Source organism: Botrytis fragariae (assembly GCF_013461495.1).
Source record: "Botrytis fragariae strain BVB16 chromosome Unknown tig00000012, whole genome shotgun sequence".
NCBI lineage: Eukaryota > Fungi > Ascomycota > Leotiomycetes > Helotiales > Sclerotiniaceae > Botrytis > Botrytis fragariae.
The window spans coordinates 2,276,879-2,295,936 of NW_023500989.1; the positions used below are offsets into that span (position 1 = coordinate 2,276,879).

General features: G+C 44.3%; 6 protein-coding genes across 6 annotated transcripts; 3 read left to right on the forward strand and 3 right to left on the reverse strand.

The window, feature by feature from the left end:
* Nucleotides 1-1,863: 1,863 nt before the first annotated feature.
* Bfra_002929 (putative threonyl-trna synthetase protein) lies at nt 1,864-4,289 on the reverse strand (the record flags this gene model as incomplete). The annotated part of the gene is made up of 2 exons (XM_037333342.1): nt 1,864-2,072; nt 2,126-4,289. The coding sequence occupies 2 exons, from the start codon at nt 4,287-4,289 to the stop codon at nt 1,864-1,866; spliced, it is 2,373 nt and encodes a 790-aa protein (XP_037195470.1).
* Nucleotides 4,290-4,566: 277 nt separating this feature from the next.
* On the forward strand, nt 4,567-5,432 carry Bfra_002930 (putative h aca ribonucleoprotein complex subunit 1 protein; the record flags this gene model as incomplete). Its single annotated transcript, XM_037333343.1, has 4 exons — nt 4,567-4,683; nt 4,752-4,802; nt 4,854-4,954; nt 5,013-5,432. The coding sequence occupies exons 1-4, from the start codon at nt 4,590-4,592 to the stop codon at nt 5,430-5,432; spliced, it is 666 nt and encodes a 221-aa protein (XP_037195471.1). The 5' UTR covers nt 4,567-4,589.
* Nucleotides 5,433-6,307: 875 nt separating this feature from the next.
* Nucleotides 6,308-10,795, reverse strand: Bfra_002931 (putative zinc metalloproteinase protein; the record flags this gene model as incomplete). Its single annotated transcript, XM_037333344.1, has 10 exons — nt 6,308-6,676; nt 6,740-6,933; nt 6,990-7,085; nt 7,180-7,229; nt 7,923-8,015; nt 8,128-8,254; nt 8,309-8,409; nt 8,517-9,734; nt 9,963-10,366; nt 10,421-10,795. 10 exons carry the CDS (start codon nt 10,793-10,795, stop codon nt 6,308-6,310), a joined length of 3,027 nt encoding a protein of 1,008 aa, XP_037195472.1.
* A 2,922-nt stretch (nt 10,796-13,717) lies between these two features.
* Nucleotides 13,718-14,921, forward strand: Bfra_002932 (putative cytochrome p450 52a12 protein; the record flags this gene model as incomplete). Its single annotated transcript, XM_037333345.1, has 2 exons — nt 13,718-13,789; nt 13,860-14,921. 2 exons carry the CDS (start codon nt 13,718-13,720, stop codon nt 14,919-14,921), a joined length of 1,134 nt encoding a protein of 377 aa, XP_037195473.1.
* A 942-nt stretch (nt 14,922-15,863) lies between these two features.
* Bfra_002933 (putative cytochrome p450 family protein) lies at nt 15,864-17,601 on the forward strand (the record flags this gene model as incomplete). Its single annotated transcript, XM_037333346.1, has 4 exons — nt 15,864-16,389; nt 16,455-16,470; nt 16,583-17,351; nt 17,407-17,601. The coding sequence occupies 4 exons, from the start codon at nt 15,864-15,866 to the stop codon at nt 17,599-17,601; spliced, it is 1,506 nt and encodes a 501-aa protein (XP_037195474.1).
* A 239-nt stretch (nt 17,602-17,840) lies between these two features.
* Nucleotides 17,841-19,019, reverse strand: Bfra_002934 (putative prolyl aminopeptidase protein; the record flags this gene model as incomplete). Its single annotated transcript, XM_037333347.1, has 3 exons — nt 17,841-18,003; nt 18,064-18,470; nt 18,570-19,019. The coding sequence occupies 3 exons, from the start codon at nt 19,017-19,019 to the stop codon at nt 17,841-17,843; spliced, it is 1,020 nt and encodes a 339-aa protein (XP_037195475.1).
* Between the last annotated feature and the right edge of the window lie 39 nt (nt 19,020-19,058).

The following is a 19,058-nucleotide window of genomic DNA, read 5'->3' on the forward strand; positions in this document are numbered from 1 at the left end:
ATGCAATGCGATGCGATGAAATGATCTCCTTTGTGGATTTACTATTGGCTACCTAGGTATTGCCGAGTAGATATGTCCTGAATATGAAAATATTAGTTTTATGTTCATGTTCATGTTTGTGTTCATATTCATTTTGATATGGTGACTTTGTTTGGGCGGGGAGGGTAGGATGTTTAAAGAGTTGGTGCCACTAAGAGAGGAACAGGAAGAAATGCAATATTGTTAGTGAGGCAATATCTGGGGGCAGGGACCCTTTCATGTCAAGACCGGAAGAAACGAGATACCTCGATCACAACGTTTACGTTCACGCTTGGAACTTATTTAGTACTGTACTCTCCACCCAATCGGCCATCCTCAGGCCCTCCTCTATACGCAAACATACTGGTGAGTGTAATATCGTGCGGTTTCATGTCTATTATATGCTGTGTTCCTTCTCTCTTCGTTACTGAAGGGTTTGGGAACGTGGAGGGGAGGGGAGGGGGATTATGGCAGAGAGTAGAGAGGGGTGGGGGTAATAGATAGGTTAAGATGGGATGGGAAGGAAAGGAAAGGAAAGGAGAAAGCGAGAACAATTTGGGGGGTTTTTATGTGGTATTGGACTTGTGGTTTGTCGGTTTGGATGAACATCTATTTCTCTCTCCCACATCGCATCTTCAGATGATGAAATATAGTACGGTATTCCTGCTCCCTGGCCCATAGCAATATCTCTTCAGCCGCCCCCAAGATAGCTATCCACCAGATTCTCGAGAAACATTTATTCATTCCTTGTGTCTTGCAACGAGATTCCTCAAAACAAGCAGAACCATACACCCACGTGTGTGCCGCGCAATAAGCCACCTCGTGATTTTCACGAGCGCGCGTCTGCGCAAGACTCCCAACCTACGCGGAAGCATCCAACACATCTGCTCGCGCACAGTCTCCCCACCAGACACGGTTCTGACAAGCCTGCAGATCACATCCAGATCCCCCATGCTCCACTGTCGCATCTAACCATTTCAATAATGGCACACCCCTAGAACCTGGCAACAGGGTGTACCGGGAGCGACGCCCCCATCCAGCGTTTTGCAGTGCCATCTGGTCGGGTGGGAGGTGAGCATCGCGAGCCTGCGGGTCGTAACTTGTCGAGGATCGTCGCGATGCTTGATGAAAATCCATTTTTTCACGTCATTCTTCTGCTGATATACGAGTAGGTCTCTTGCTGCGATCATAATCTCGTTTGAGCTTTAACATGACTCTTCGTTCTCAGTGTCGCTGTGCACTGAGCCTTCCTCGCGTCGATATACGGTCGGAAATATTTTGGGACTGTGGGATGTTGGGAATGGATTTGGATCTTCAAAAGGGTCGGAACTTTCATGTGGATCGGGAATGAGAAGGGGTTGCGCATTCAAATTGGATTGAAACCTGCAGATGAAGCGGAACGTTCACGTGGATTGAATATTTCAAATGGGCAGGTAATACAAACAAACTCAACGCTCAAGCCAAAAGATTTTATCCCTTTCCGCATTCTGAAATAGTCGCGTATCAAAAGCTTGGTAACCTTGAAGTGGATAGCTTAGCTATATTGCCTCCACGTAGGATGATAGATATAAGATTGCATCTTATGTAATGGAACAGCATTTCTAACCACGAAATCATTATGAAACTGTAATGCTCTTTTCATTCTTCCTATCTCCTCATTCCTCATATGACGCTAAACCTAGCATACTAATAGCAAGGAAAACGCATCGCATCCCATGCCCTTTCTTATGCAGTAGTCATAAATCTTATGCTCGTATTTCACATATTCTTATTTCATCGTCTTCGTACTTATCTTCTCATCTTATCATGCTCCTAACCTTCCTTCCTCCAAACATCCCACACCTTTTAAGCAGCAGGCGCAACAGGAGCCGCAGCTGCCTCGACAGGCTTCGCTTCACCTGGGAAAGGGTTATCCGACCTTCGCTCATCACGAAGTGCTGTGAGTTTCTCAATTGCTTCTTGCAATGAAACAGGCTTTCCTCGATCTTGACTCGAGGTATCATCACGATTTCTAACATTGACTTCACGACCCTTCATTTCTGTGTCGCCGACAACTTTTAGTGGTATTAGTATCAATTTATAACAAAAGACATGTGTGATTACTTACCAAAGATAAAGTTGTATTGTGCCAATTGACCTGTGCGGATCTTCTTTTGAAGAGTGTTGCCACTGAGGTCAACATCAATGAACATTTGTTGTTTGTGGAAGATGGATTGCACTTCCTTGGCATATTCAAAGTAACCAACTCCGACTGGGATGACAAGGATTTGTCGAGGACTTAACCAGAAAGGCCATTTACCAGCGAAATGCTCAATCAAGATAGCAGTGAAACGTTCAATACTACCTGCCATAGCTCGGTGAATCATGACTGGTCTGGCACATCCAGGGGTAAGTGGCTTGTACACTCTTTCCTTTGGTGGGGCATTAGGATCCTCTGGTTCGGTATTCTTCTTTGGCTTGACGATGGGCTCCTTGACGGCGTCTTCATCCTTCTTAGTTGGTACATCACCGGTATTGTATTCAAGCCCAAAGTTCTGAGGTAACTGGAAATCAAGTTGGATTGTAGCGCATTGCCATTCTCTCTTGAGGACATCGCAAATAGTGATATCAATCTTTGGGCCATAGAAAGCACCGTCACCCTCGTTGAGTACCCATGGTACTCCACCGTCAGTTGCCGCAAATTCGTCCAAAGCAGATCGGAGTTTCTCCTCTGCCATATCCCAGGTCTCAAGCTTACCCAAGTACTTCTCTGGGCGAGTGGAGAGGTTCAACTTGAAGGTAAAACCCAAAAGACCGTAAATGGCCTTGAGGAAGTCGAACAGGCCAGTGATTTCATCCTTGATCTGGTCCTCTCTACAGAAGATGTGGGCGTCGTCTTGTTGGAACCTTCTTACTCTAGTCAAACCAGTCAACGCACCCGAAGCTTCATTGCGATGAAGAACACCGAAGTCTGCAACTCGCCAAGGCAATTCTCTGTGACTGCGCTCGCGGTGACCAAACATTAAGCAATGACCAGGGCAGTTCATGGGCTTCAAAGCGAAAGTATCCTTCTCGACAGGGAATGTAAACATGTCATCCTTGTAATACGCCCAATGACCAGAGGTCTTCCAGAGCTCAGAGTTGTACATATTTGGCGTAATAACTTCTTCGTAGCCACGGGTCCAATATTGCTCTCTCAAAAATGACATGATTGTGTTATAGATACGAGCACCGTGTGGCAACCACATAGCAGATCCAGGTGACATTTCGTGGAAGAAGAATAATTCTTGATCCTTACCAAGTTTTCGGTGATCACGCTTTGCAGCCTCTTCCAAAAATTTCTTGTGCTCAGCCATTTGCTTCTTATCTGGGAATGAGACACCATAAATTCTTTGCAAAGAGTCGTTTTCCTTGTTTCCGAGGAAGTAAGATGCTGAGTTCTTCATAATAGCAAATGTCTCGATTCTGCCAGTGTTAGGGACGTGAGGGCCTCGACATAAATCGATAAGAGGTCCATTACGGTAAACAGTGGTGTTGGTTCCATCAGCGATCTTGTCCTTGATAATATGCTGCTTGTATTTGTTGTCCTTGAACATCTCCAGAAGATCATCCTTAGAAAGAACCAATCGCTCGAACTTTTGCTTCTCCTTGACGATTTGACCGACCAATGTCTCTAAGGGCTTCCAGTCTGCGTCAGTGACGGTTCCTTGATTTGGCAGACCCATCTCGTAATAGAAACCATTGTCGATTGGAGGGCCGATACACAAACTGCAACCGAATCGTCTCTCTGATGCTTCACCCAAGATATGAGCACTGGAATGCCAGAAGACTCTTCTGCCCTCTTCGTTCTCGAAAGGGAGCAGCTCAAGTGTGCAATCCTTCTCTAAGGGTCGCTCCAAATCCCATAATTGCTCAGAATCTCCATTCAATTTCGCAACAACGGTGCGCTTGAGAAGACTCTTCGAAATTCCCTCTGCGATTTGGGCGGGTGTGGTCTCCCAAGCAATACCCTCCTTAACAGATCCGTCCGCAAGAGTAATGGTGATGGGATCTCTTGGTTTTGCAGCAATTTCCGCGTCATATTTCGCCTTCAGCTTGTCGAAAACTGCTATGCGATGAGCGATAAATTCTGGCGTTGGATTGAGTTCTAAAGGTCCGGCATCGACCCCACTATCCCCTCCCTTCTCCTTCTTAGGCTTTGGTGCTTTGGGTGCTTTTGGTTTCTTCTCTCCAATGGCAACATTTTTGACACCCTCTGCCACCTTCTCAACTGCCTCCTTTGCCTGTTCCATGGTGTTCCGAGGTAGGTTGTTATTCGAAATTTGCTGTACTTGGGAGGAGTCAAGTACAACTAGACGGTGAACTCTTTTGAATATTTTTATGACTCCAATTATTGTAACGTTTGTCCCTCCTCACATGGACCGTGCACTGTGCAGATGACTAAGTCACACTTGACCAATGAAAATCGTTCTCATCTTTGGCTCCACACGCTACCCAGTTTTCGCTTCGAATAATTTTTTGGAGAGCTTTAATTTTTGTACCTCTCCAACGATAACGCCAAAACACCCTCGAACAATCGCCAATATCAAACAATGTCTTTCCGAGGCGGATCAAGAGGCGGTCGCGGTACCGGCGCAAATGCTGGTTTCAGTGGTGGTAGAGGAGGATTCGGTGGTCGTGGTGGAGGTACGTTAATACTCTTTTGCGAATTTGAGCAGATCGATTTGTGCGCAATTGCTAACGGTTTACACCAGGACGCGGCGGTTTCCAGCAAAGAGACAATGGTCCTCCAGCAGACGTATTTGGTATGATAACTCCTGTTCGCATTGTCAGAGCCAATTGCTAATTAGAGACAGCTATGGGATCTTTCCTCCATGCCAGTGAAGGAGAAATTGTCTGCGAATCCATCAATACTAAAATTCCTTACTTCAATGCGCCAATCTATCTAGAGAACAAGGTATTAATTCTCAATTCCAAAACCTCCTGCAGAATTTAGACTAACAACCAATTGGTAGACCTCAATTGGTAAAGTCGACGAGATTCTCGGCCCCATCAACCAAGTTTACTTCACCATCAAGCCAACCGAAGGTATCCAAGCTACTTCATTCAAGACTGGCGACAAATTCTACATCGGGGGCGACAAACTTCTTCCTTTGGAGAAGTTCCTTCCAAAGCCAAAGCCACCTCCAGGAGCACCAAAACCAAAGAGAGCCGGTGGTGCCAGAGGAGGTAGAGGAGGACCAATGAGAGGTGGTCGAGGTGGTGGAAGAGGTGCACCACGTGGAGGAAGAGGTGGTTTCACACCAAGAGGTGGCAGTGGAGGATTCTCCAGAGGTGGTGGCAGTGGTGGTTTCTCTCGAGGAGGTGGTGGTTTCACTCCTCGAGGTGGCGCGAGAGGTGGATCGAGAGGTGGATTCTCCAGAGGTGGACGTTAAAATGGTAAGATAAAGAACTGAAGTAGACCAAATCTGGGTATATGGCGTTTAGGGATATGTTTGTTGGTACGGCTTGGGCTGCTGCGAACTTCTGTGCAAAAATTGTACTTTCTTAGTCAATAGTCGGTGGACGATAGGAAAATCATGAAGCTTCGGGCAACATATTACACATACTTTACCAAAGAGAACCTGATCTAAATTGAGATCAATCGCCCGCCCAAAGATTACGGATCGAAAAGCCTCCAGTCACATTACCTTCTCAGTATATTTGGTCTTCATCTACTCTTAGAGAGACATTCCTCTTATCCAAAGAACCTCCCCTGAGAGTATCTCGAATATCTAGCTAGGTCTTCGATCATGTACACATTTTATGTGCCTATCTAACTCGTTGATTACCAACACAAAAATGCATATAATCTTTTTCGCTATCCATCTTATAGAAGTCGGCAATTCATTACTTTTCGATTTAATTATAAGATGAAACCTGCAGGTATTGGAAAATTTCGTTCACTGTTGATATGTTGTGTAGAAATGACTTTACGTTTATATTATTGGTTGTTGAATTCCTTTTTCAAGTGATGGCGGATTGGAGTTCCAACCATCGGGCATAAGAGAGAAACACTGTAAGAACCATATCACAGTCTCATGGTGAAATAAATCAACAAATTCTTCACTTGCACATGGTCGTTAAATATAACTTGAGAAGAGGATTGCACTTAATGAATATATTTGCGCCAATTCATAAACTTCAAGGTATCATAATACATGCTTCATCTCCACCTCACTACCGAGCCGGGTATGTCTATTACCATCCCTTCTTCCCACCACGTCCCCTACTTCGTAATCCACACTCGATCCCAAGCATAATGCTTTAATCATGGCTTAGGAATATGAATGGTCTTACTAGTCATCATGCAGCCCCAAAGAACAAAAAGTCCCACAACAGGATGAAATTCAAAAATAGTGCCAGTGCCCACCGTTCCTAATGGTATATTGTCCAAGATCCAGCCCTTGGATACCCAGTATGCCATTAAGGCGGCAATGGAAAGGGAAGTAGGGATCGGCGTGCCTTCAAAATATTTGCTCTTTCCAGTAGCATCCTTAGGAACATTGGCTACGGTGATATTGAAACGAGCGAGACGGGTGAGGCCGCAGAGGACGAAGAAAGTAAGGAAGAGGTGGTCGACAGGAGTGCGGATACCGATAGCAAAAGCTGCAGCGGCGGGAGAAAGACCAAAGGACACCTGTAGTAGAAATCGTTAGAATCAAAATTCCGATACGCACGAAAGTGAAAGGGAAAACTGTACCAAATCCGCCAAAGAATCCAATTCTTGACCCATCAAACTACTCTTCTTTCTCCATCTGGCAACCTTCCCATCCATGAAATCGAAGAACAATCCAAAAGGCATAAAAGCTAAGGCCGCCCAGAGATTTCCGTGCGCATCTGATGGGCCCAGACAATATCGCATCGAGGCGAATACAGACATAACACCACAGAACCCTGATTTGTAGCAGTTAGTCAATTTGTGCGAGAGACTTTTGGAAAAGTAGAATTACCATTGAGTTCGGTGATTAAATCCGCAAGATGCAACATCTTGATCATGGAGAAATGCCCTGTATCTTTCTCCAACAACCTCTTTTGTTTATCCATAGCTAGAGCATCCGTTAGCACACGATACGATAGTATAAAATCAATATATTGACCCAGGAAGGGGAGGGGTAATCAAAGGAGCAATCATAAACATACCAGGCCCACCGGCTGTTGAATCCTTGGTTGCGCCATTTGCGGCATTGCCGCTATTTCTTTTCGACATCTGAGATATATCAACTCACACTGAGTATTCAAGGTGTAAAAAAAAATGTGAGGGTATCGTGAGGTTGTTGGTTTTGAGCCTTTTTGGGGAAGAGTGGTTTTCTAGGTTTGTTTTCTTTTCGTTTGAAGAGCTTGGTTTTACCAGCCATGACGTTGAGGGATCGCCAAGCCACAGCTGAACAAGGGGCTTGAGCAAACCTTAAACACCAACAGCACTTGTTATTGCCTTGGAAGGAATCTGAATGGATTGCACAGCCTTTTTAACCCCATGGACAAAGATCGAATTCGAACTGGTCATTTATTACATACATATTTTTGGGGTACCCAATCATGTACTTGGTGATACAATCATTCTTGCCAAGAACTTTGAGTAGGACTCGGAAAACATGCACAGCTCACAGATGTGTTTCACAGATATATTCCGTAATCACTTCATTCAAGACTGTCAGGAACTGGAAAATCTGTCATTTATTCTAAAACGCCTCTATAGATATGCCCAAGTCACACCATTCGCACTAAAGCTTTTACCTAGGTATTGTTACTAACCACCCTGAGAAATAAATATCATAGGATAAACGGTAATCTGTAGAACCGTTCGAACCACGTCTTCCTAAACCAAATTATACAATATTAATGCGTACTATTCGCTCCCCTAACGATTGCCTTCATGTTTTTACCGAGTAAGAATGATACCAAACCCATCAATCCATGATGCACATGATCCTGAAACGCCTGCGATAGTGTATCCTCTCGGGGGTATCAAAGTATGCCTGGGAGTGTTAGCGAGATCTTATGCGAATAGCCGGGTGTAATAATATGAACTATTGTAAGTCCTAACAACTAAGGTGATATAGCACCGGCGCAGGATGGGAAAACACTAACCCAGAACCACCAGCAGGGTTTCCAAAAACCTGGGACTTCCTGCCTAAACTAGTCATAATTGCAATTCCGTCTAACCACAACCCACTTCTGACGTAGAATCCAGTAATGTACTCTCCACGACGTGTATCTAACAGAGTATTAGTAGTTTAGGCGGAACATTTGGGAATTCTGGTCACCATACCAAGACTAAAATCTGCGGACGATCCACCCCTCTTGCCAAAAAGTTGAGAGGTCGCATCTTCATAAATAAACTCTATACCGTCGAGAGCGAAGCCCGCCCAACTAGAATGCAAGTCAGTGGTCGTACTTAGGTGAAGTTCCTTAAGACTTTTGAGAATGGCGACCCAATATGGTCCTTCCAGCCGGGTTGAAACAAGTTTTCTACTTACACTCTCACTTGTATCATCAGTTTTGTTTGATGGATTGAACTGTCAAACACGACTTCTTGTGGCTGGGTTCCGTCCATCTGCGATGCACCCAGCTTACTGCTCCTGAAAGCCATCTGCCCATTCTTCAATTTTAGCTTACTGGCTTTTGAGACGAGTTGGGCAAAGTCATCAACATCATGGCTGCCACCAGCGAATGACTTTACAGATATCTTCAATTTCGATTTTCGGCGGTCTTCGGGTAGTTGAATCCTTAAATCTTGCTCTGTAAGAGTAATTTGTCGTTGAATGGGTCCATTGCCATTCCCATCTCCAAACTCTTGCCAATTGTGACAAAGATCTTCGCCATCCGTAAATATTTCGAGGAAAGCTACACCAGATGCCGCTGTAATTATCACACTTCCATTATCCACAGGCCACACTTGTATGGAGTCATCGTTAGCTCGCGGAGGATCTGTAGGAAGTGCGAAAGATGGGTGACTTCGAAAGCGTAGAGTGTCTAGCCTATGCCATGTGCATTCGTCTCTTGGTAAAACCAGCCCTCCCTTCGATCGGGTGCGTGTTGAATAAGGTTCTCTGGTGGTGAATGATCGGTTCAACGTGACGTAGTCCCGAAGCATTACCCCGTGCTCTTGATGGGGGCATCCAAACAGATGGCCTACTTCATGTAAGTGGGCACCTATTCCAATGTTGGCAGCCTCCCAGTTGCTGCCGGATTCATTACAGTCATTGGCTACAAAATTGGTATCGGTGGTTGTACAATCAGAGAATGCTGGCACAACTTCTTCGAGGGTAGATGGATAACTTTGTAATGCCTGACTGCCAAAAATGGCTAGTTGAAGCTCGCCGCCTCCACCTCCGAGGGCCGCATGACCAGTGATCATATTGTGCTGTTTCTCCCAATGAGCGTCCAGGAGGAGAACTGTCACATACTGTTTCTGACCTGGCTGAGGCTTAAAATAATTTTTGACATCTTCACTGGCAAAGGAAAATAGATCGCCTCGGCGGGCACCATTTTCATTCTGCTGGGCGACATCAAGATGCCGAAGTTCAGCAACAGTCTTAGAGCTTCGAATAACATGGATTTTGGCTTCACTTCGCATTGTCCCGGCTTCCCGGTCTCTATAGTTCGAGGTGCCCGTAATCCACTCTTCTTCGAATCTAAATGTCCTCCTGCCAAGCTTATTTCGGTACATCTGCTCAGCGGTAAATGCTTGCCACCTGCTAACCGTTAGTCCGTTCTCTTTAGGTAGACAAGACAGATATTGAGACTGATGGAAAAACAAGAATCAAACTGATAGGATATGGTGTCGTCCTCTTCCCCCAAAAAACTTCGTTCCCGGAGCCACTGATTCCACAGGAAGATGCTCATTGCCAATTCCAGCAATGAAAACTTGCCCACTCACCACTAGGATAGTGGAAATTCATACAGATGAGAAATATACGTACAGATAGGCGGCCATTCTGAATTTTCGTATAGCAGTATCCAGGCCATTGCCTTCTCTCTCGATGCGCGAAGGAACAGCATCAAATGTGCCGGGTGAATCTTTTCCAAGCAGTATAACCAATTGAAGTGGAGGATTTGTAAGAGTAGGCAGCATGTGAAGAGTGAGGAAAGAGGAATGTACAGGATTAGGAGAGTTGCTGTTCGCCAGTTTTGGAGATGTGAAATCGAATCTCAATCTATTAGGTCCCGGAGTAAGGTAAACAAGTGCCTTAAAATGAGACTCGGAGACCGGCCAGTATGTCGGAGGAAATCCATCGTCTAGACGAGTGACTGTGAGCGTCCCGTCTATTTGAACTTCTGATGGATCAGATATTGTGCCATATATCGATAAGACCTTTTGGTATACCTGTTTGATGTATATTAGCTTCACCAATTCCGGAGCTATGGTAGGAAAGCTTACCCATGTGTTATCAGTGATAGATAGAATTCGCGGCGAATATGGCGAGACGGGCAAAGCCGACTTTGAAGAAGGGGATCCTACACCCGACATCCCAGATACACTATGTCTATTTGATCCAGTGGTAGAAACAGTTGGTCGAGTTGCTCCCGTACCGTTGAGGTTCGATGAGGACTGTGAATTTGTCATTGTCGGTGGGGTTGTAGCGCCATAAGAAGAATTCAAGGATATTTGCGATTTACTCGAAGTGAAGGTGTTGCTTCGAGGGGCACTCCCACCACTCGCATTACTACCAGTAGATTCACCTGTGCTGGAGTCGGTTGTTTTTGCGCCGGACTTGGAGCGCCTCTTAAAGTCCTTCAAAAAGGAAGGGGCCATGATATAGCTAGAGTAAGGAGTGTAGCTGAAGAGAAGGTCTCCAGATTAGTTAGCTTGCGATGTTTTGATATCAAAGCGAAGAGGGCATTGAAACAATCCTTCGGGATTGATGACAGCGGAGATGATGGCAGACCTTTGGTGGTATTTTATTCAAGGGAGTGCTTCCCTCGACTGGCAGTAGTTGAGAAAGAAGAGTGCTAAATTTAGGACTAAAATGATGAAGCTTCTTGCTTGATGTTCCTGATGGGGGGCTAAGAGGAAAGAGGTTCTCCCGGGATATTTAATCAATGGGGAATCAAAGAAGGCGGATCCTTTTTCAGAAAGGCAAAACGAAGGTGTGAATGGTGGTTGTGAATGTTCTAAATATGTTTAATGGATTTAACGTTTTCCAATCAATCAAGCATAGCTGAGCGCTCGTATCAAAAGCAGATGGACAATAACAACGAAGAGAATGAGTGTACGATGGATGACCTCGGAAATGATATGAAGGAGGATTCTTTAAGAATATTCTGATTATTTTTTATCATTATTATTACGTGTAGATTGCAAGAGAGGATGAGGTATTGTTCAATTGAGATGAAATTGGAAGAGAAAATGGGTAATTAGCTAGATGATCTTTTAATTCATTCTAAAATACGTAGTGAGGGACGTTAGGTAGGTGTAGTAGATGAGTGGAACGGTTGGAGATGAAGTTGGTTAGTAGGAAGGTACCCAGTAGTTAAGTCGATGCAGGTGGTGCGTGATAGTACAAAAGTAAGTGGCAGATAAGAACTTCTGTACCAATCCATATATAGGTAGGCACATATCACCACCATCTGTTGTAGATGTAAATATAAATCTAAATACACATAAATACACACAAACATGAATACGATAATATCATGACAAAAACTGATCCAATCCATCTGCATATCACATCCCACCTAGGAACTCCGTGCTACACTGGAAATTCGAACACATTGAAACTTAAAAGACAACTTTTAGACAAGACGGCAACAGTTTGGCGGGGAGCATGCTTTCAAGGATATCTGTAGTTCCTACCTACCTAGTAGTATTTATCACTGGGGGCCCTTGCCACTAATGACATCCATGAATACTCCGTAGTTATGTTATCCATCCAGCCATAGCCATAGCCATAGCCATGTCCACTGAGCCACTTTATGTTGAACGGAAGAGAAAAAGAGGACTATGATCACACAGACAGTGCATCGTACATCGTATCGTATCGCGTCGTAGCGTAGCGTAAGCCAATTGATGAAACCAATCATCTCGAGATTCTTTTTTTGGATCATATTTTGCTGCAATGGGGGCTTCTTGCATTTCAACTGCATTTCAACTACTCTACATTTCCACTGACACTGCAGCCAATATACATTACCCGTTACAAAGCAATACAATACAATACAACAATACATGACATGACATGACATGACATAACATGACATGATTATCCAACCAACCAACCAAACAACAGTACAACAAGAGACACATGTTTGATGAATGATCGTCAATACCTTCCATTGATGTTCCGAAAGCATCCCTTTGACACAGGGAAATTTTTAGCAGTGGTGTAACTCAATTCACTCTATCTACACTGCTGCAATCATATGAGAATCATGAGTCAACTGTACCTATGCTGTCTTATTATGTGCTGCGGCCTATTGATTCCTACACCACATATCTGCCGTGTTGACTGCGCATTCCAGACTTCAGACTGCAGACTGCAGACTCCAGAGGGGACATGGTAAAAGATGACGTTGTAATGGCACAGGTACGGACTAAAGGAAGAAAAGACTTCTTCCCAGCTACTGTCCCAGCTACTGTCCTAGCTACTGGTAAGTACGGATAGCTAAAGGAAGAGAAGACGCTCATATTTGGGGGGCTCGAAAAACAAACAAGACTTCCTACTCGCTCCAGTAAGTAGTAGTTACATATTCCTCACAGTACACGGTAGGCACCTAGGTAGGCTCATAGCAACGAGCGAGATTGTCTAACAATGCATGGTTCTCATGGAGTGAGTACAGGTATATGATACCATCCTCTGTACGTACCTTCTAGATGCTCCCTCCATACCAAGATTCAATAAACTACCACAGATAGTGTTATTGTATAACACAATTCGTGATTTAATAGGTAAGTGTCGGATCTAATATATGGACAATCTACTCCGGCCTAAACTTCATTAATCTGAACCCAATCTGATTCTGATACAATTCAACAGACTGTTTGATATCTAGAATTTGAGTCTTACCATCAAAAACACCATCTATCATTGGTCAATGCTGGAAAGTTCGGTTTCCCTTTTTCTAACTGCAATTTGTCTCCCTTTCTCTCTTTCTTTCTTTCTTTCTTTCTTTCTTTCTTCCATTCTTCCATTCTTCCTTGGACCCAGAGGCTCTTGAGAAGCTTTCAATTTTCCTGAGCCCTATAATTCGTTCGTCTGAACCACATTACAGAACCTGAAGACCTAAAAAATTACCGCTAATTCATTTAGACCGCTAGACCAATAGCCCCTTAGCAGCTCAGCTCAGTCTGATCACTTCCCCTTGTAAGCGATGGTAGCAGTCCCAGGAATGAACAACGGAATTCTGACCTCTTCATCTTCAATCCGTACCATTTAATCATCATACCATTAATTCACTTTTTTGAAAAACTATACCATAACTCCGACTTTTGGCGGGAGATAATTTTATAAAACCTTCTGTACAATCATTGATTCATATTGCTGTTGACCCGCAACGGAAAACTCGTCCAAGAAAAAAAAAACCAGGTGGAAGAAGCTAAGGCTAATTTCAACCTTTGGCGCCGACCTTCCACCTCTATCTTTAAGACTTTCCATGATATTTGCCTCTTGTATATACTTCTTTCGCAGCCTCATCAACAAGCAGATCAATATTTTCAACAAAGTAGATATTGATTGATATGTCTTCCCCATGGAAGAAGCAGCCAGAGGAGGTAGCGGGAGCGGTATTGAAAAGAGCTGAGTTGAGCAAGGTAGACACCTTCTTGTGCTATTCGAATCAAGTCCACTGCCCCAACACTATACTAATATCAAATTATCTAGATGGCTCGGAAACTGCAAAATCGATTGGCGCTCGCACAATTCAAAGCTGAAAGGGGTTGGGAAGATCTTACACTGGATACAATAGAACCAAGGATGGAAGAAGAACTAAGAAGAAGACGGCCAACCTCAAGTGGAGATATGTTATCGGACTCATCCTCCAGTGTTGCGTCTGAACTACCTTACTCGAACCGAAGAACCTTACTGAGTTCCCCTTTGAAAGCCACTGCCATATTTTCCAATCGAATTGTATCAAGTGGTAGCAGCACTGGGCCTAGGAAGAGGTCGTACCACACTACTTTCCAACAACCAAGCTCAACAGCTGGATCTCGAAAAAGAGTTCGCTCTTCTCCCACACCAAGTAGATTATTACGTCAACCAAACAGCTCCTGGAAAAGTCACCGTCAACTAGCCCAGTCGTCTCCCATCAAGCCACGCAAACCTCACTTCACCACCTCGGCAGGACCGGATCTCTCGTTCTACCGGGGATCTTCACATATGCCAGATGACCTTACCTCCCCCAACTTCGCAGCCCCATCTGACGATGAAGACAGCCACCTTCCTCTACATTCTTTTAATGTCCGACCTTCGTCTCCGCGAACCCCGTCCCCCATTAGGAACAGAGGCAACCCACACCGTCGAATCAAGGAAGGTAATGGCAGGTCAGCAGAAGAAGAAGCGGATCTTTTACTGTACCTCAGTAGCCCCGCAAATCCAATTTCACGAACGAACATGATGCAGCCACCATCTACACCGCCGTCCAGGAAGCTTGATTTGCCATCATCTATGATGACGACTCCGAGTTATAGCGGTGGTTTTTCGATATTCGGTGCGCCGGCCACACCTTCACAAGGGTTCGACTTCGCCGATTTTGTCAATATAACACCGAGTCCCGCTCAAACGACTTGGACCCCAAGAGCTGCAAAGACCCCATTAACTGTTGCACGTAGGCGCTTGACTTTTGAGAACTTTCATCCACAAAATGCAAGCCCATCCAGGCGTGACAGTCCTGCTTCTAAGCATGCCGGACTCGGCATGCAATTGGGTGGTGACCTTTTACCCTGATTTATGCTTATTTTACGTTTACGATTCACATTGATGTTTACGAGCATCAACTTCTATTCTCACGATTATGTTACTTTGTATATGAATTTGACGGCTCTTATAATGTTCTTTCTGCAGGTGGTACGAGCAGAAGTTTGGTGTTTAGGTGGGAAGCTAATATCCTGGAAGTAAATCCCTGGTAGGGATATGGAAGATGTGATAAGTTTGGTTAGTTTTATTGTATTCTATGTCATGGCGGTAAGAAAATATATGATAGGAAGAGACGGCGGGATGTCACCAGCGGGGTCGTGTGGAATAGGGAAAGGGAAAGGAGTGGAGAATAAGGGAAGGAAATCCTTGAGAGCGCGTCTTTTTGTCTTTTGCTCACTACCTATCTAGATAGAATGACGAATTTTCGTGTCAAATTCGCGATATGGGGATTTCAATAACCAATGAACGTCAAGTTATCAGGAAGCAATTGTCCTAGAATTTATGATTGGTGGATTGATAAAGTGGCTTACAAAATATGGGGCATGACGATGTGATAGGATCACATCTAGATTCTGTGCAAAGTAGGTAGGTATACCTAGATACCTCGGGTGGCTCGGGTGAGTGTGCTCCGTATGTGCCTAGTAGTATATACATATGTGTGTATTTGCAGTGATTACTATTGCATGGGTTTGTTTGCGTATGCCTTCCTGTCCCACTGGCTATCGGATTATTACATATTAGCAAAAAGACCCTTGGTAATTTCTGTTTGCCAGCTTAATTTATTGTATGCATACGCCGCCAATTGTTGGGACTGGGACGCTATGTTGACTTAGCTACTCGATCACCAGTGTGATCATATATTTGCTTCATTCATCACCCTTCGCACTCCAGTGCTTGCCACATCACCTCAAGGACTGTAGTAGCACGTTGTACAACTTATTCGAAGCTGCGCCTTTGCTGCATATCGGAGATATGACTTCTATAAGTATTTGGGTAGCTTTCTCCCTCTTCTTCTATTTCATTGCGAACAGGATATACAAATCACGCATATATTCTGCCAAACTGCGCAAGTTCGGGTGTCAAGAACCAGTACCGAAAGACACCATCGGCCGTTGGCCATTCGGTCTTGATATCATCAAGATAGCTCTGGAGGCCGACCGAGGAAAATTCTTCCCAACCCTCCTTCAAAGAAATGTCGAACAATACGGCATAACATTCAAGTATACGATCATGAACACGTCAAGCCTTTTTACAGTAGATCCTAAGAATGTAAAAGCCATTTTGGCAACACAATTTGATGATTTTGATCTAGGGCCAATGCGGATAGGGGCCTTCTGGCCTATGCTTGGGAAAGGCATATTTACACAAGATGGCCATGAATGGAAGGTAACGAGGGATATGATGAAACCTCAGTTCAATCGGGATCAAATGAGTGATTTCGAGGTGGAGGAGAAGCATGTTCAGAATTTGATGAAGGCTATAGATACCAGACTTCAGGGTGACTGGACCGAAGAGATAGATCTACAGGTTCTTTTTTTAGATTGACCATGGATTCTGCAACAGAAATTCTACTTGGACAGTAAGTAGAATATTTACCACACTTCCTTTGCACTCTCCCCCAAATATCTCGGGGGCGGTATGCAATAATCTTTGATGATGTACAATGATAACTAAGCTAACAATCGTTTTAGGTCTGCTGATTCCCAGCTTCTCGATCTGCCAGAAAATCAAACAAAAGCCCAGGGTACCAGAATAGATTTTGCGGCTGAGTTTGACAACGCTCTATCTTGGCTTTCTACTCGTGGCCGTTTTGCTGATATGTATTGGCTGGTCTCCAGCAAAGACTTCAGAAATTCTTGCAACAAATGCAACGAATATGTCGATCATTTTGTTCAACTTGCTCTTGACAGAAACTCACTAGCCAAAGATCAAGACAAAGATTATTCAACCGCCACCAAGAAGAGGTACATTTACCTGGACGCTCTTGCCAAGGAAATACAAGATCCAATCGAGCTTCGTTCTCAGTGCTTACATTTGATGCTAGCAGGTAGAGGCACGACGGCCTCGTTGTTAGGATGGTTGTTTCTTTTATTCGCTCAGAATCCCATTCATTACCAAAAGCTGCGCAATATCGTCATCGAAAACTTTGGAACATACGAAAATCCTTTGGAAATAAACTTCTTGGACCTCAAAAATTGCCGATATCTCCAACATTGTTTGGATGAAGCTTTGCGACTTTATCCACTTGTACCTTTTAACGTCAGGCAGGCAAACAAGGACACGACCTTACCACATGGCGGTGGAAAGGATAGAAAATCGAAAGTCTTTATTCCAAAAGGGTCAATAGTCGAATACAGTGTTTACGCCATGCATCGTAGAAAGGATATATGGGGTGATGACGCTGATGAGTTTCGACCTGAGAGATGGGAAGGAAAGAAAGTGGGATGGGAATTTTTACCTGTAAGTTTGGGTTCAGCTCTTTTCCCGTCCGAGGCTTATTACTAACGCTGAAAAGTTTAATGGCGGTGCAAGGATTTGTATCGGACAGCAATTTGCCTTGAATGAGGCCGGTTACGTTACTGTCAGGCTTCTTCAGAGGTTTGATATGATTCGAGATATGGCAACGGACCCAGTCGTGGAACATGAACTCAAACTCACAAATTCCTCCGCCAACGGTGTTAAAGTCAAGTTACATGCTTCCACTGCATGAGAGCAGATGTGTCCAGTATCATGTGCCATACGTTTTATTTCTCATTTTCCTCAATTGGTCTTGGAAAATTGGCGATTCTGCATAACTTGGTGGTATGAGACTAGAAAGTAACGATTGTATTTGGATTGGCATTGATGCACGAGTTCAAATGACAGGTGAAAAGTAAATAGCTCAGCAGTCAAATATTTCATGACCTAGCTAGTCTTGTTCATTAATTCAACTCAAACTCAAATACTCAATCATGCTAAATCCAGCTTTTCAAGAATAACCTTAATTTCTTCGGCGAGGAAATCTGGATCATCAATTTGTATAAAGTGGCCGCAGCCACTGGCAATTTTCACACCCTCGCATCTATCTTCATCTGTGATACTCACTAGACCAGCATTATATTTGGCCCAATACCTTCACAACGTTGATTAGTCAAACATTCCCGCCAAGAGCACTGCAACAACACAAACTTACGGATTCGTAAACCTCATACTCATGCTCTTGGGTGTTCCCATCCTTTCTAAACTCGCATCCGCAAACGTAATCGGATCATGCCCTACAACCGTAAGCCACGGACCTTTTCCATCTGTACCAATAAGTTTAGGGTTATCGGCATAGGGGAGTAATTTTGGACCAGGTCGTCGATCCATGGATTCTGAGTTTGGGACGGATAAGTCAAATACACTTGTCAATCGTGTGCGTGCTTCAATGTATTGGGGAAGTGAGCAGTCTGGTGCGAGTACGGTAGAGGGGTCGAAGGTGGGGGATAGAGGGTCCGGGAGGAAATCGCTGTAATTCACGTTGGCGATGTTGGAGTCAAGTGCGATAAGCGCGGCGCAAATGAATGGATGGGATTGTACATAGAGACGGGCTATGGGGACCTGATGGAAATGTTATTCTGAGGTCATACAATTGAAGAAATAAGGCATAGCTCATCGGTTGTCGTAGACAGGGCGAGAATTTTTTTACAAAATACCTACTCCAATTGAGGCAGCCACGAATGTTACACTCAGTCTCCCATCTTCGACATCGGTTTTGTCAAGCCCAAGTTTCGTACTAGCGATAACCAGAATAATTTCGTGAAGATCATTTGCAGCGTCCATGAAATCATGTCCATAACCATTTCCATCATCTAGAGGATCTCTTGCAGTAGTCAACCCCTGCCCATAACGGTCAAATGTCAAGAGTGGTGGGGCTTTCTTGGCATGAGATCGAAGAACTGATATACATGACTCCCACGATGAAGCGGGAAGACCGAGTCCATTTACAAAGACAACAAGGGTGTGGTCGAGCGGGACATTCGATTCTGAGAGGGTTGAAGAAGGTACGTGTGGGAAGAAGGTGTAAGATATCGGAGCATGTGGCTTTGAGGGAATAGTGAGGAAAGATGGATACGGGTCGATCGGAGAAGGATCAGAGGATTGTTCCATTTCCGAAATTATGGAAGTTGACTAATTCATCATATCTAA